This window comes from Lepidochelys olivacea, assembly GCF_965140295.1.
Source record: "Lepidochelys olivacea isolate rLepOli2 genome assembly, chromosome: 1".
NCBI classification, from domain to species: Eukaryota; Metazoa; Chordata; order Testudines; family Cheloniidae; genus Lepidochelys; species Lepidochelys olivacea.
Genome location: NC_140411.1, coordinates 196,893,494 through 196,910,132, shown reverse-complemented (window position 1 = coordinate 196,910,132; position 16,639 = coordinate 196,893,494). Strand labels below are relative to the sequence as shown.

The 16,639-nt window shown below is 40.3% G+C and overlaps 1 protein-coding gene across 1 annotated transcript in view; it reads right to left on the bottom strand.

Moving 5' to 3' along the window:
- CBLB (Cbl proto-oncogene B) overlaps positions 1–16,639 on the bottom strand; it is a 201,552-nt gene that overhangs the window by 61,552 nt on the left and 123,361 nt on the right. The window contains exons 9-10 of the mRNA XM_084612705.1: positions 15,025–15,156; positions 9,587–9,790 (exon numbers count right to left, since the gene is read on the bottom strand). Coding sequence (XP_084468831.1) covers positions 9,587–9,790; positions 15,025–15,156 — 336 coding nt within the window. The remainder of the gene's footprint in view (positions 1–9,586; positions 9,791–15,024; positions 15,157–16,639) is intronic.

The following is a 16,639-nucleotide window of genomic DNA, read 5'->3' as shown; positions in this document are numbered from 1 at the left end:
ATGGCACTCACACTGCCCGGGTCCTGGCCACCAGTCTGGGGGGCTCTGCATTTCAATTTAATTTTAAAATGAAGCTTCTTAAACATTTTTAAAAAGTTATTTACTTTACATACAGTAGTAATTTAGTTATATATTAAAGACTTATAGAAAGAGACCTTCTAAAAACATTAAAATGTATTACTGGCACGCAAAACCTTAAATTAGAGTGATTAAATGAAGACTTGGCACACCACTTCTGAAAGGTTGCCGACCCCTGGTTTAGGAAACAGTAAAGTAACTACAAAAGTGAGTTTTCCTCCCTTGGTATTCACCCCTTCTTGTCAACTGTTGAGAATAGCCCACTTCCACCTTAACTGAACTGGCTCATTAGCACTGACACCCCCCCCCTCCAACTTGGTAAGGCAACTCCCGTCTTTTCATGTACTGTGTATTTATACCTGCCTACTCTATTTTCCACTCCATGCATCTGATGAAGTGGGTTCTAGCCCATGAAAGCTTATGCCCAAATAAATTTGTTAGTCTCTAAGGCGCCACAAGGACTCCTCGTTGTTTTTGCTGATACAGACTAACACAGCTACCACTCTGAAACCAGTGAAGTAACAAGTGATTAATAGACAAACAAGCACAGATAAATCTGGCAATGACAAACTACAGAAATCTTTACCCCTCAGAGGGCCTGCTGCAGTATAGACCTGTGCAATAAATATTCTATTAAGGAAAAGAGCACAGACTTCTTTATAACAATATGAGCTTCATCAATAAGGCAGAAATGCTGCAAAAGGAAAGAAGTTAGGACTTAATTTGCAAGAGTACTGCAGAATGATCTTTCAGGCTTGCAGTGAATCAAAACTGTGCTTCTCAATCAGATATGTTAACTAGCAGCAAAATGTGATGTCTATTCTCTTAGAGGATCTAGACCTAAGGAGAGAATAAGAATAATACTATTACTGACTACTACAACTTCTGCAGGATCTCGTTCTGATCCAAGTGCTAAAGCAGGTGCTTTTGAATCCATGAGTCTTCTTTACAAATCCTAGCATGGCACTTTTTTAAAGCCTGAAAACACGATCGATTCAGTACAATGGTGAGGATCACAATGTACTTCAAGGAGACAACAATATTTTAATGACTGCATCAAGAAATGTCCAAGACGTTCTGAGCAGATCTGCACCAGCACTAGACTATTTGGGATTCCTAAATGAGTAAGTTTCCTTGAATCTTCATTAACCTAACTGGAAACTTGGCTTATTTTAGAGCAGCTCATGTTGTTTGCATAAGGGTGATTATGCCCTAGTTGCATTAAATATCATCTGGAATTACTTCAAGGTTGTTTGAGGACTTAAAACTACACAGAAACAAAGCAGCTAGGTACACTTTTTCTATGTAAATAGGGTTGCCTATTTGATCTTTCCCAGTCAGTCCAACAAAATGCATTATTTATAATGTCTTGGGTTTAGTATATTAAATTATTTCTAATCCAGAGTTTAAGGTCTCTTAACATTTAGCATTTCTGGTTAGAGATCACGTATATTTTGTAACTCTGAGCATTTCGCTCTTTCTGAATCTATAGCCATGTAGCCTCAGAATAGCACCACTAAAGTAGTTAACATCACGATTAATCTTAACTGGCTTGTGAACTTCAAAACCTACTTGTCACCATGTGAATCTAAACACTATTAAATAAGTAACAATAAAAATCAAACTGCGCCCTCCCTTTTGAAGTAAGTTAACTGTGAAAAGGACAGCTGGGCCAGATTGTTTTATCTGCTCTGAGGTCTCATGCGAGCAAAACAAAACCAGCACAAAATGAGATCCAGCTGTCTACTCCAGCCTGCCAGACCCATTTATTTATTTATTTATTTATTTAATAAAACCTGATAAAAGTTTTTAAAGTTGGGCAATTGACATGCAGGTAGCCAGTTTGCAGTAAATGAAAAACAAGTGGCACAAACTTGTGTTTATGCTACATCAGAACGTGGAGAGGGTCTGCACATCTGAAATGCGCCTATTGAAATTTATTTTATTACCCCTTTCAAAGAGTACATTTGAATCCTGTGCCCCTGGTTTTTTAGCTCAGAAATCAGAATGGTCTGAGGGAGGGAAGGGGTAATTTAAAAAGTTAATCATCATTGAACTTTTATATAGCACTAAGTTTTGATGGGGCTTTAAAAATTAGGGAAAAAAGCAAAGTCCCCATCTGATGAAGTGAGCTGTAGTTCACGAAAGCTTATGCTCTAATAAATTTGTTAGTCTCTAAGGTGCCACTAGTACTCCTTTTCTTTTATCCTAAAGTATTTACAGTCCAACATCATGATCCTGCAACACAGGCTTAACTTTAAGTGCATGAGTAGAACCTTGGAAGTCAATGGAATTACTTACACACTTAAGTTAATATGTAGGGCCCAGATTTTTAAAGGCATTTAGGCATTACTGTGCTCAGCATCAGAATGCCCAGCTGACTTAGGAGCCCAAACCTCATTTTCAAAAGGTATTTAAGGACTTAGGAGTTTGAAGTCTATTGACAGTCCCTTTTGAAAATGAGATCTGGGCTCCGAAATAAGCTATGTGTTGAGATGCTCAGCACAGCCATGCCGAACTACCTTTTAAAATCTGGGCCTATGTGCCTAAAGGGCACTGAGAAGGACTGAGGCTTAAATTAGACAAGATGGAGCAGAAGACAGAAAACAAATAATAAATAAGACAACCACCCAAAAAATAACAGGGGAAGGAGTGGAAGAAGGTTAATTATAAATATAAGTGGTGGGAGCCTTACAGAGGGATAAATTGAGCCTGTTAGTCAGAGTCCACTATAAGGGGCAGCACAATACCTCCTGAAACTCCTCAGTTACTCTCAGACACTGAACGATGAAGTCAAAAATTTTCCAATTCTTTGGTACAATCTTTGAATCAAAACTACAATAAAATAGGTGAGTCATCAAGACGACATTGACCTGTGAGGAGGCAGGAAGTTAGCTAAGATAAATGTTTGAGTCCATTTTTTCCCCCCCAATTGTTTTCTCTTACACGTTGTGTCAAAGCTGAAACTCTAGCATTATGGCAATAAAGCATTTCAGAACATAAATGTCACTGCAATTAAGATAAAATTAATAATGCACAAACAATAGGTTTGCCATCAGTTCAAGGGGAAGTAAAAGCCCTCCAAATTCTTGAGAGCCCAGATCTTTAGGTCATGCATGATTCATTAAACATACACTTACTCATCCTCTGTACAGAGCCTGCTCTCATGACAAATAGCAGCTTTCAGTCTTGCTGACTTCTCATAACTACTCTGAGGACAATAGCATGAATCAAAGTCAGTTTTTGGTGCACTGAGACAACTATCAAATTAATTCTAGAGAACTGCAGATATCCCCAGACAAAGTAACTTTTCACATGGTTTTGAAACAGGAAAATGTGCCCACCGTATATTAATTTACTTTGACCTACTAAAATCTGCATGGGGCTCCTATTCTCTTAGTGCTTTCCCTCTGTGGTTTACCATAACAGTAATGTTTTTACTCAGCTGATAAAATTATCCTAGCATCAATAAATCTAAATGATTTGTTCCTATCCATAAACTTTATTTGGACTTTTTTCTGTTTTATTTTTTTTTTTCCAACCAGCCTGCAAATCAAGCCAGGTCTGGTGATGATAATATGGCAGATAACTCATTTTTATTTCATCCATTGTGACAATGGAGTACTAAAGATTATTCCCAACTTCAAATCATCTACTGGAGATTCAAGTATCTTCTTTACAGGGATTATTTATTCTAAATGTAAAAGGAGAAACAGCGTTTTATAAAAACAACAAGGAGTCCGGTGTTTTATTTCTACCCAGATCTGTATCATACACATTTATACAGGTATATTCCCTGATATGCATCTAAAGAAGATACAGAAAAGAAAAAAAAAAAGTCGGACAAAGGTCAATTAGAACAAACAAAACACTGGTGAGAAAAGGAATGTCACAAGCAGTGACTGATTTAGTTGATCTGATACCATGGAGACAGAGCTCTGTAGCCTAGAGTCACAATGGACACAGCATTTATCTCCCATCAGCATTTCATAGTGATGTGATCTAATGATCTCAACACACTTTGGAAACATTAATGAATTAAAGCTTCCTGGTGAGAGACAGACTGACTAGGTGGACACACAAATTTTATTGGATCTTTCAGCAGACTTTAGTACAACTGATGCTGACGATTCGTTTGCAATACAGTAGATCCTCAATTTTACGAACACCAATCTCACAAAAGACCAATTATATGAAGCATTTTTTCTCCAAAGGAAAGAATAATAATTGCATGACAAAATTGATGTTGATAAACATTCCTTCACATTCCAGTGCCTTCAATGCAATTGGAAATTACCTTGCAATGGTTCGAAGAATATGAAGAAAGTGATGTAAAGCATCATATGGCTTATGCACCGCACCTGCTGTAATTTTGAGATGTTCAATTTTATAAACCTTTTCAAATTATGAATTTCTCAATATCCAATTAGTTTGGAAAAATAGGAGCTCTCCTGTACCTAGCTAAGATGACTGGGATCCACAAAAAAGTGAACTGTTTATTCCACTCATTCCTTTAGGATGACCAAGAAGATTTGTGATAAGCAACTACTCTTCTTCCCCAAAGGATCTCTATCGAGGGGTTCTGGGGGAATTTTATCTTCCCACCTGCACCTGGTCGAAACATGTATATCAAAGCTGCTAGGTCATGGTGAGCAATTCTGCATTGCAGTATCATCAACATGCTGTTGACACTCGACTCGGTGCTTCCTTACTCAACTATGATGCTGTGTTCTCTTTGCTTCCACCGTGCCCATCTGAGATAGGGCTTTGGAAGACAGACAGATGACTTACCTTCAATACAGATAAGATGGAGCTGACAATGGTGGGTAGGAAAATATATCTTGAGGGAATGACAAAGGCTATAATTACTACTGCCTCAGTTTAGAGGCCTTAGCAGATTCCCCAAAAACAGTTCCCAGTGTTTATCATCTCTGGCTGGCCAGAGACTGCAGACCTTGTCACAGTACACAGGCTGAACAACAGCAATGTGCTCTATTCAGAGTTCCCAAAGGAGACCATTCAGGAGCTTCATTTAAATGATGAACATAGCCATCCATCCTTTCTCAGAGCAGGACGATATGAGCATATAGCATTTGTGATTCATGTTCTATGCCAGGGTGGCCAACCTGTGGCTCCGGAGTGCATGCGGCTCTTCAGAAGTTTATATGCAGCTCCTTGCACAGGTGGTGACTCCGGGGCTGGAGCTACAGGCGCCAATTTTCCACTGCTCAACCCCAGGCCCTGCCCCCACTCCACCCATTGCCCCAAGGCCACTGCCCCTACCCCTGAGCCTGCTGCATCCTTGCTCCTCCTCCCTCCATCCCAGAGCCTCCTATACACTGCACAACAGCTGATCACGGCAGGCAGGAGGCATGAAGAGGGAGGTGGAGGTGCTGATCGGTAGGGCTACCAGCAGGCAGGAGGTGCTGGGAGTGGGAGCTGCTGATGTATTATTGAGGCTCTTTGGCAACATACATAGGTAAATTCGGGCTCCCTCTCAGGCTGGCCATCCCTGGTCTATGCTATCTCCTAATATGCTTCCAAGTGCAATTCATGAGCTTCATCCTGACTGTGCTTAGCTCTAAGACTGGCTCTCCTTCTATACACCACCAGGACATTAGCCATCGAACAGAATACTCTTGCTGTTCATCCTCAGGGCTGAATGCCAGGGCAGATGAGCCTTCCCAATGGAGTGGACATAGCTGTGAAAGTTGCCTCATCTGGTGTGCCCATCACAGCCCACATCTGGCCACTGCCAGGACATGAGGCAAGATAGTTTAAAAATAAAATAACTGCAGTGTTCTCAGCTCGGTGAGCTTTACTGGCCAGCGTGTGATTTAGGATAGAGTCAATTTATTAGCTTTTCAGGGATGATGTGTTTGTGCTTTAATTTAATGGTGAACAAATAGGGAGCTATGGAGAGGCAGCCCTTACAAATCCCCGTAATAAATGAGCATGTGTGAATGAAGTAGTAAGAGCTAGATTTATGCTGCTGCATTTCATATTCAAAATAAGTACCCTAAACTTGCAGGATTCTGGATCAACAATGTAGGTTTGTTTAAAAAAAAAATCACATATGCTGGGAGGCCAACCAACAAATTGAAATAATAAGACAATAGAAAAAACAAAACAGTCTTAGTTAAAGAAAGCAAGCATCCCAATACAGCAATATTCTACAGCAGTAAGAAGAAAATCTTTACTGCCTTATGTGATGCACTGCAAAAAGCAAACAGATCATAGTGATTTTAAATTTCTAGGAGCAGACAAAGAATGGGAGGTCACGGTTCAGCCACAGAGATGTGAACAGTAAAATCAGTTTCAGTGCCTATAAGCGGCTTTTCAATTTTCTGGAAATACACATGATCTGTTTACGACGTTGCACTCTCTGATTTTATAAAAATATGCTAATGAGTGTGAATATAATGTAACTGGAATATGCTTCATGCAAGGGGTCTCTTGTAAGGTATCACTACAAAGCTTATAATCTACTGAGTGTGGTCATCCTATTTGTATAAATGTATCACTCTTGTATCTGAAACTAGAAATACGAAATATAACTCTGAGGTACTATTGTAGTTCTGCAAAGTGTGGGCCATTAATGGTGGTTTGGAATCTTAATGGCTCCCATTAACCAGGGCAACTGACTGTAGAGGGCTCTGTTTTACTTGTAAGTCTTCCTGTATACCTGTGTGCTGGCAAGTGGGTAATGAAGTCTTAGAGTGACATGTGATCATGTCACCTGAACTGGAATCCATCTTTAACCTGATGCTTTTCCATTGAGGAGGGGTGGGAACCCACAGGGACAAAGGATTCCCACCTTGTGCAAAAGATATATATAAGTGGGTGGAACAGAACAAATGGAGGGCCATCATGAGAAATCCCCTAGCTACCACCTGAGCTGGAACAAGGGCTGTACCACGGGAAAGGATTGTGCCCAGACTAGGAAGGCATCCAGTATGTGAAAGAAATTTATTGAAATATCTCTGAGGGTGAGATTTTATCTACATTCAGTTTTATTACTGTACTAGGCTTAGACTTGCGTGTTTTATTTTATTTTGCTTGGTAATTCACTTTGTTTTGTCTGCTACTTGGAACCACTTAACCCCTACTCTCTGTATTTAATAAAATCACTTTTTTCATATTAATTAACCCAGAGTATGTATTAATACCTGGGGGTGCAAACAGCTGTACATCTCTCTCTATCAGTGTTATAGAGGGTGAACAATTTAGGAGTTTACCCTGTATAAGCTTTATACAGAGTAAAATGGATTTATTTGGGGTTTGGAGCCCATTGGGAGTTGGGCATCTGAGTGTTAAAGACAGGGACATTTTTTAAGTTGCTTTCAGTTAAGTCGGCAGCTTTGGGGCATGTGGTTCAGACTCTGGGTCTGTGTTGGAGCAGAGGGGTGTGCCTGGCTCAACAAGACAGGCTGCTGAAGTCCCAAGCTGGCAGGGAAAGCAGGGCAGAAGTAGTCTTGGCACATCAGATGGCAGTCCCAAGAGGGTTTCTGTGATCCAACCCGCCACACTGTTCTAAGACACTTACCTCTGGAATATGGGAAGGCACATGCATGGATTGGCTGGAAGAACTAATGAATGAGTTTACCATCTCATCTCCACTGCACAAGCAACACAAGTGACATTGTGCAACAGAGCCATGAGGGACAGCGCCATCATGTAGCCTCAAACACATTAAAAAGCACTTACTGAAACCAAAAAAAGAATGCAAAAAGAATAAAACCTATGAAATGCCACAGGGAAAAGTGTTCCTTCTAACAGGCTCGGAAGAAATGTTGAATATGAAGTGATTTGAAGAGAGAGACAAACTTTTGAAAGAGCAATACCAAAAGGCTCTGTATAAATCCTGAAGCTGTCCCCCCACAACCTCACAGGACCCTGGGATCCCCTCTCTCTTGCTCCAGAACTGTGTGGGTAACACTCCAGACTGTTCCTGTAGCAGCTGTATTGATTTAGTTTGGGACTACTGCATAAAAGCGGTTGGACCATGTCTTGTCTCTGGCTCTGCAACCCAGGAAGACGGAGCAAGTGCTAAAGCTCGGGAAAAAGGGTATTTACACCCCTTAACTGGCACTGAATCCAAGCAGAGGCCTCAGTTGCAAGAACACCTTCCAGATCAGGAGGGAACATTGGTCTGAAATTCATCCAACACACCTTACAATTCTGCATTTGCCACTTGAAAGTTCTGGGGCAAACAAGAATGGAAAAGGCTGGAGTCACTTTGGAAAGACAATGTTTCCAGCCTTCAGAACTAAAATGATTAGCATCTGCCCTTTGCTGAATGTAAAGTAAGATTCATGGGCAGTGGGGAGGATGAATTTGAAAGCTTTTAAAATAGTTTTAAAGCAACAGAGTGAAATGCTGAACACGGACTATTCAAATTAACTAATCTAGTTTATGCTTGCTCTTCACTGTACTATATACTACTGTAGGGTACTTAATCGTTTGTGATTGTTTTTTAATCACTTTATCTCTGATAAAAGTTTATTGTATTATACCTGGTCATAAAAGTAACATTATGAAAGCCGATCAACTTAAGGCTAAAAGTTCTTTAGTACCACATACAGAGGTTAGGGTATGGTTGGCAATAAAAAGGCAGAGAGGTGGATGGTGAATAGGTTTCTAACATCAGGCAGTTTTTCAACATAGAGAGATAATGATGTTTCTGACACAAGAGGTCTGGAAGAGTATCAGAAATGGCAGATAAAACCCAAAACATACTGTACGTAAATGAGGACATTGATTGACGTACATTCTGGGATAAAAGAATGGAGTGCTCTTTAATAGAAGCAAACACAATGATTGGAAAATGATAAATTAAGATGTTATAGGTTGAAGAACTAATTCCAAAATGAATATTTGAGCTAGTATGTGGCCTTTGTATGAAAAGCACATTGTAAAAAAAAAAAAATAGACAGTGATGCAAAAAAGATAGCATTCCATTCCATGACAGTATCTGACCTGGACCACAGTATAGTAATGAAATCTGAATACTACCAATTTAAAGTAAATTTGCATAAATGTGTAAATAAAAAAGCAATAAGGTTCACAATATCCAGCCAACTATACCAAAAACGAGTACAGAGGATTCCAACCAAGTACAGAGGATTCCAACGATTAAGGGGGAGAAGAGCCAAAGACAAATCTGCTACAAATAATTTCTAAGTTGATTTTTTTTAAAAAAGTCTAATACCAAAACAGGGCCAGATTCTTAACTGGTATAAACTGATGTAGCTCCACTTTACTCAAATGAGTTAACCCAATTTACAAAAAAAGAGAAGACAACCCATTTTCCCCATTCAACAAACAAGAATATTCTACTCGTTTTGATTTATTTTTATGGCTACAGTTGTTATGAAATGCATAGTGCTTCACCATCCTGAGATCTATTCAGTAAACTACAAGAACTTTTAAAGTGCAGTTACACTACTCACTTACTACAGATTACAAACGTATTTGATTCCACATGATGCACCTGTTAAACATTTACCTTTCGTACTGAAGCCAACCGATTCATCATTAAAGATTCTTCTCTGTCATCATCATCATCCAAGTCTAGCATGGGCATACTAAAACTATCTATAATACTGCAGCACCTGGAGTTTTCATCCCTTGGATCAAAAGGGTCTACAATTATTGGTTCAGTTCCTTTGATTTCACATCGGCAGAAAGGACAGCCCTGACCATCGGATTCCTGCACAAAAACAAAAGTATTCTTTTAGATAGAGGGTAATATTCTTGTTTATGCTAAGGTCCCTTTACCGGATTCTGGCAACGTGTAAAGAGGTCTTGGTGCAAATCAGAAACAGGTCCACCGATATTTTACTGGACAAAGTAATTTATTCCACTAGTGGCCTGAATTTTATTTTTATATATTTATAAATATAATATATATTTATATAATCCTATAAATTATATATATTAACATGGTCATTATTGCAAATTAGTTTTTTTTTTAAAGTTGACTTTTAAATAAAATAATCAAAACATAATTCTTTAAAATGTTAGCTTAAAACCACCCAAATGCCAAATATAACACTTTGCCTTTTAGGCTTACATTTCAATGCTCATTCACAGATAGACATCAGAAAATCCAAAACCATAGTTCTCGGGATGTTTGACTGCATTGTTAACAAACACATGAACAGAAGTGTTTGTTAGCTCTGCACGAAATTAGGTCAAGAGCTTTTCATACACGTGATTTTTGTGTGTCCGTCATCAAAATCTTTGATAAAACATCTAAGAAATGCCAAGGTAGTATGCCAAGTGGCTTTCAAAAAGCCAAATTCGGTTTGCCTAGTAATCCCACAGACTTCATTGGTGAGTAAAGCAAGGAAGATTTGGCCCTTTATTTTTATATATTTTATTTTATATTTTAAGTTCTAATGGACAAGATCACATCTTACAGAGAAGCAGTAAAAGTAACTACAAAAAAAAATCGCTTTTGACTGGCACGATGCATATGTGACCACTACTGCGTTGTATTAATTTAGATCTTCATCTGAACTGTAGAAGTCAAAACTAATTTGATTTAAATTCAGAAATTATGTCAAGGTTTCAGAGCTTCCTGTCTATAATTTTGACACCTTTTATTTGTAATGTTAGATGCAGCGTTGGCGGAAGAGCGATAAGGGCATCAGTATTAACTCACAGTTTACAAAAAATTATCCTGAAATTTCAAGCAAGCTCAATTCAATTCTTAAGGATGAAAGAACAGACCTTATTTTATCTGGCAATACTTTACTGTAGCCTATAGTCTGTCATCATTAGTACCCTGACGAATGCTTTACAGTCTATCAGTGTACCACCCCTTAAGGCAAGAAAACTAGAGTAGCTGCTTCATGTCTGCAGTAACTTTTCCCCCAAGCGCTTCCACTTACAAGCTTCGTCCTGAATTTCACTTCTGTATCTGAAGATCCAATCCATTAATTACTAACTATGGGGAGTAGGCATGTTACTCACCAACTTAGCAGAGTTATGTAAAGCAAGCCTGTATATTTATCCTTTAATGCTAGATAAATAAATAAATAAAATAAATAAAAGACTTTCATCCTTGGCCTATTTTTTGAGATAGTATCCCCCACAGTTCTTGATTTACTGGGCTGACATCAGTACTAGGGCCCAAAACCCTAACAAATTGCTTAAACCAGGGGTCTCAAACTCAAATGACCACGAGGGCCACGTGAGGACTAGTACATTGGCCCGAGGGCACACCACTGACCACCACCCCCTGCTGTCCTGACCCCGCCCCCACCCCACCCCTTCTGTGATGCCCCGCCCTGCCCCCTCTCTTCCCACTCCTTCCTTGCCCCCATTCCAACCCCTTCCTGAAATCCCCACCCCAACTCTGCCCCCTCCGTGCCCCCAGGGGGTACAGAAGGGGTGCGTGGTGTGTTAGGGGGCTCAGGGCAGGGGTGCAGGGTGGGTCAGGATGCAGGAGGGGTGTGGAGTACAGCAGGGGGCTCAGCTGCAGGAGAGGTTCAGGGGCGGGTCAGGCCTGGTGCGCACCAGGGACAGGGCAAGCTCCTTGCCTGCCTGCCCTGCATCTGGGCCGCTCCGGGAAGCGGCCAGTACCTGGGGTAGGGGCTGGGGCCACAGGGGTCTGTGTGTTGCCCTGGCCACCCCTCCAGGTACCTCCCCCAAAGCTCCCATTGGCTGGGAACAGGGAACTGCAGCCAATAGGAGCTTCGGGGGAGGTACCTGGAAAAGCAGCCAGGGCAACACACAGACCCCTGTGCCCCCTCCCCCAGGTCCCGGCCATTTCCCGGAGCGGCACGGGGGCAGGGAGGGAGCCTGCCCTGCCCCTGGTGCGCGCCGGGCCGGAGCCACTCTAGGTAAATGCTGGGGGGAGCGAGGGTGCCACAGGGAGCTGGCGGGCCACAGAAAATACACTAGGGCCACATGCGGCCTGCAGGATTTTGAGACCCCTGGTTTAAACCTAACTTCATTTCAGGGGAATCTCTTTTGTGGTTGGATCCATCATGTATTTCTTTTACTTTTCTAGTCAACTAAATGTTGCAGAGCAGACCCCCCCGCAAAAACAAAGTTTAATTACTACTCTGTTTTCTTTGCTACCTACCAATGTCAGCAGTTTGCACAGTGGACTGTAGACACACTATGTGCCTCACCTAGTCAGGGGATGCTTCCGGTCAAACTAGTTTATCTTTGCCAAGCTAACTAAACAGTACAAAGTGTCAATATTTTTCATGTACAAAACTGCACATGACCGTTGTGATGCTGAATATGAGCAAAGATTTTTTATGAAAACTTTTAATATTAATATACCGTACAAAGTAATACACGCTCATAGCATTTACAAATTCAGCATACAAACCCCTATTCAGGAAGGTATTTAAACACCTACCTTCAAGCACAGGGAGTTCTCCTATTGAAATCAATGGCCCTACTCATGTACTTGAAGTTCAGGGTGTCCTTACATATCTTCCTGAACAGGGTCCCTAGAGACCCTAAAATTGAACATATTTCTGACTGCAATCAGTAAGTTATATCGGAAAATTTTTTACATAAATGGTAATACCATGAGACACAAGTACGGTGTACCTCAGAAATAATCAGCTAAGGAAACTGCCTTGAAATATGTAGCCTTTCACCTTCAGAACATTGGTTTCAATCGAATCCAATTTGTGTTGAATGTAAATTGTCATCTAAGTACCATTGGGCTGCCTTTGTGAAATAAGTTGAACTAATTACTTCTTATAGCACTTGTGGCCATATCACAAAAGAAACCAACACAATTGTCATCATTGTTGAAAGTCTGAGAAGAGACACCATGAACTGTATGGACGTACAGTGGTTACCATTTTAAAGTCAACAGCAATATCTTCCTAGGGCTGTTTTCCCTTGCACAGTTATATCATAGAAGTAGCCCTACAGAACAGGGTTAGTGCATGCTAAAATGGCAGCGCTAGGAGGCTTCTATTTATGCTGCTTGTACTGTACTTGGCTTGTCAGAGAATTCCATTTTCCATGACTGCCTGTCTGCCCTCAACTTTTCCAAAATATTAACTCATGTCTAGTAACACAAAAATAAAATTACCATCAGCTGAGCTCTGCATGCTAAAGCAGTAAATGAAACCAAGAAGTGATATCTACAGGCATACACACGTCAAAATATACCTACCCATGCATATACATGTACATAGCTATGTTATTGCAAAAACCAAATATGCAGCTCCCATAATCTGCATAAGTTTAGACATGATGCAGAATAATGCAATTTTCTATACATATACACTCCTAACAGAACAGATTATTACAGTTCAGAAAAAATAGTTTTCTGGGGGGAAAGAATTGTTAATGACGCTCTGACTGTCTGTGTAATGTAAAAGTAATAAGCTAAATTAAAGATTCCTAAATAAAAGACTGTTGCAAACTGACTTCCACTGTATCATGTTTAGCATTCTATGAAGATTTGAAGTTGCTTATTCAATTTATTACATAACACAGATGTTTCACTGAGAGGCAAAAAAGTATTGGAAATCTCTCCTGAGGCATGTCTAATGAGCCATTATGACAGCAATTAAACAATAACCCACTGGCAGCCTGTAACAACTGACATTGCTACAGTATGTTTCTTCATCTTCTCATTAATTATACAGGAGTTAAATCTGCAATGAAGTTTGATTAAATTGAAAATGTAATTGCTAATGGAAGACAAACCCAACGCTCATTTTTTCATTAAGAGTTGGCTTGCTAATGATTACACTTCAGATGGGAATCTGAAAAAGATTTCTGATCAGGTTTTGAGCCAGAAGGAGCTCCACTGAAGTTAGTGGAGGTATGCTGGCATAAAACCAATGAAAATGAGATAAGAATCAGGGCCTCTATTTCTATTCTTCTTATTCATTATTTGTATTACAGCTGCACCCCAAGATTGGCACCTCATTGTGGTACACCGTGTACACACACATTAAGTAACAGCAAAACAAAGGGAGAGGAAAGGTGAGGCAACTTGCCCAAAGTAGTAATACTGAAAAGATTCATTTTCAAAAGAACCATCAGGAGAAATCCTAAAGCGCCGATCTGTAATGAGGAATAACCTCTCTGCATTTTTAAGGGGTTTGCAAACTGCTCTCTCTGCAATTGCTTAAATCATCCTGCTTGTTAATTATGCTGAACGCAAGGCACCTATGCTCTTTTTCCACAGAACTGATATAGCGTGGGCAGGAGCTGGACACACCTCCCCAAATTGTGCCACCACAAACTCTTTCCAGCACATTCACTTCTGCAAGTGAGAGGATAATGTCACAGATGGCCAACAACTGTGATAAAAAGCTGTGGAGGTGGGTTTTTGTGATGCTGGCACTATCCACTTGGAAGTGGACCGAGATCATGAACTCATTTTTCACAGGCCAATCACTATCGGAAGGTGAATATGTTATTACTATCATGAGTGTAATCTGAACCAGTGACCTAGTGGTTAAAAACACTCAAACACATTTTGTCCCCTCATTCAAGCGAGCTGATCACTAGGGAACACTATAAAGACCTCATGCATCACAAATCCCTGTATAGTCAATCATATAACTCCCAGCTGCTGCCTGCCCTCACCTTTCCCTCAGCTCACTTCATAAAGCAATCCATGTGGTTGAGTGGGCAACCAGGGTCCCAGCATTCATCTCCTCACTAGGCCCTGATCTGGCAAAAGGTTTCCAATAGCAGCAATCAACAAATGCAGCCACCAGGCCACTCCAGCTCAGATTCTAAGGATTCCTGTATTAGCTTTCCCAGGTGCAAGAATTAAGCCCATAAATGTTACTAGTTTACCATTTTAAAAGCGTATCACTGGTTGTGACTTTACTAAATGCTAGAGAAGGATGAGGTGAATGGTCAAGACATACTGAAAACAGCAAGAGGAATAATAAAGCAATCCATCCTTATTGTCTGCTGATTGAATTAGGACTTTACCTGCCATGCTGTAAGACAAGAAGTGCACATGAGATGTCCACAAGGCTCAATCTTCACATCTTTATCATTCTCTGCACAGATTTTACACAGCTGGAAAGTGGAACCCATTTCACAGTACAATTCGTATTGTTCCTGGAACAAGAGAAAGTCAAGGTCAGTATCACTAGTATGATCAGTAAACAATGAAATATGCTTAAATTCTACTTATGGCAAGCACATTATACTGAACTTCCCATGTGGCTTACCTTTCTTAGCAGTACACAGCACTACTGTAACATCTGACAGCAAAACGGAGGTTTCACACAATCCTATTTTTTTTGCTTCTTAAAAAATACAATCTGTTCTTCTAATGGCATTTCTATAAACATTATCAGTAAAACTTGTGTTTCTAAACTAGCTCACTATTATAAATATATTCAAATTATAAAAAAAGAAACATTTATTAACTCCATCATCAACTTTTAGAACAAGTTACTTTGGAAAATTTAACAGGGTGGGGGGGGGGAGAAAAATCTAATAAGTATCATTAATAAAATCAGAAACATGAAAAACCACTGGATTGCACAGCTCTGTTCCTGGCTCTCAGATATTACATGTGTAAGTAGCTTTGAGGTTGCTTTAACTCCATCAATCCACAGCTTGGAGTTTGGGAAACTGTGACCTGTAATGGAATCAGTAAATACAGGAGGCTGTGCCTTTCTCAACAGTCATTTCAATGCCAAGGAAAGAATACTGCCTTCCTTGTTTGTAATTTAGAAGAGGAAAATGAACAAGGGTCTGGAGGTCACAGGGGAGAGGATGAACAGGAGGTAAATTATGAGTCACAGTAACAGTGATTTTTATATATTTTATTTTTAGTGTGAACCTAATGCTGGTGCAAACTCCTAGACTGACAGCTGCAAGAAGTCAATTCCTTTATTTATCCAGAGAACAGATACAGTATGGTCAATGAAACATGAGCTTCCTCAATCTGCCCTCATGTGCCTCAACACACATACAGAGAGACCACCCTTGAGCATAACAAGAAAAGCTCATTCTTCACATCTCATTCAGTCCTTAGCCTCCCCATAGGAGTGCCAACGTGGGTGCCATTTGGTTGTTGGTGGTTATGGTGATGTGCTCACCATCTATTTGGGAATGGTGACTGAACTTCATTTCTTGTATGCTACTGAACAATAACTGATGGCACAGACTCTCTAAATGGCATTTACCTCATCCCCTACCACCTGTCTATTTCAATTGGAAGCTCTTGGGGGAAGGGTCTCTTTCTAGCACTGTGTATTTGTTCAGTAATCATCATAATGGGGCCCTGATCCCAGTAGAGGCCACTACAAGCTATTGTAATACCAGTAACTCACTTACCATGAAGCCATAAACTTATTTGGATAACGAGCATGCCAATTTTATGGCTGTGTGTGTGTCTGGAAGTATTATGTATGCTCGCTGTGCTGTTGGGGCAGGCAGCCAACTGTAACAAACTGTAAACTGATGACTTGGGCAAGTGTGTGTAGTTTGGGAGATTTTTGCTGATTTGTGCAGGTGGCGAATGAAAGGTGTGTGCTGAGGTGAGGGGCTACATGTATTTGGTGTTACTGTGTGTGTGGTTGTGTTCATT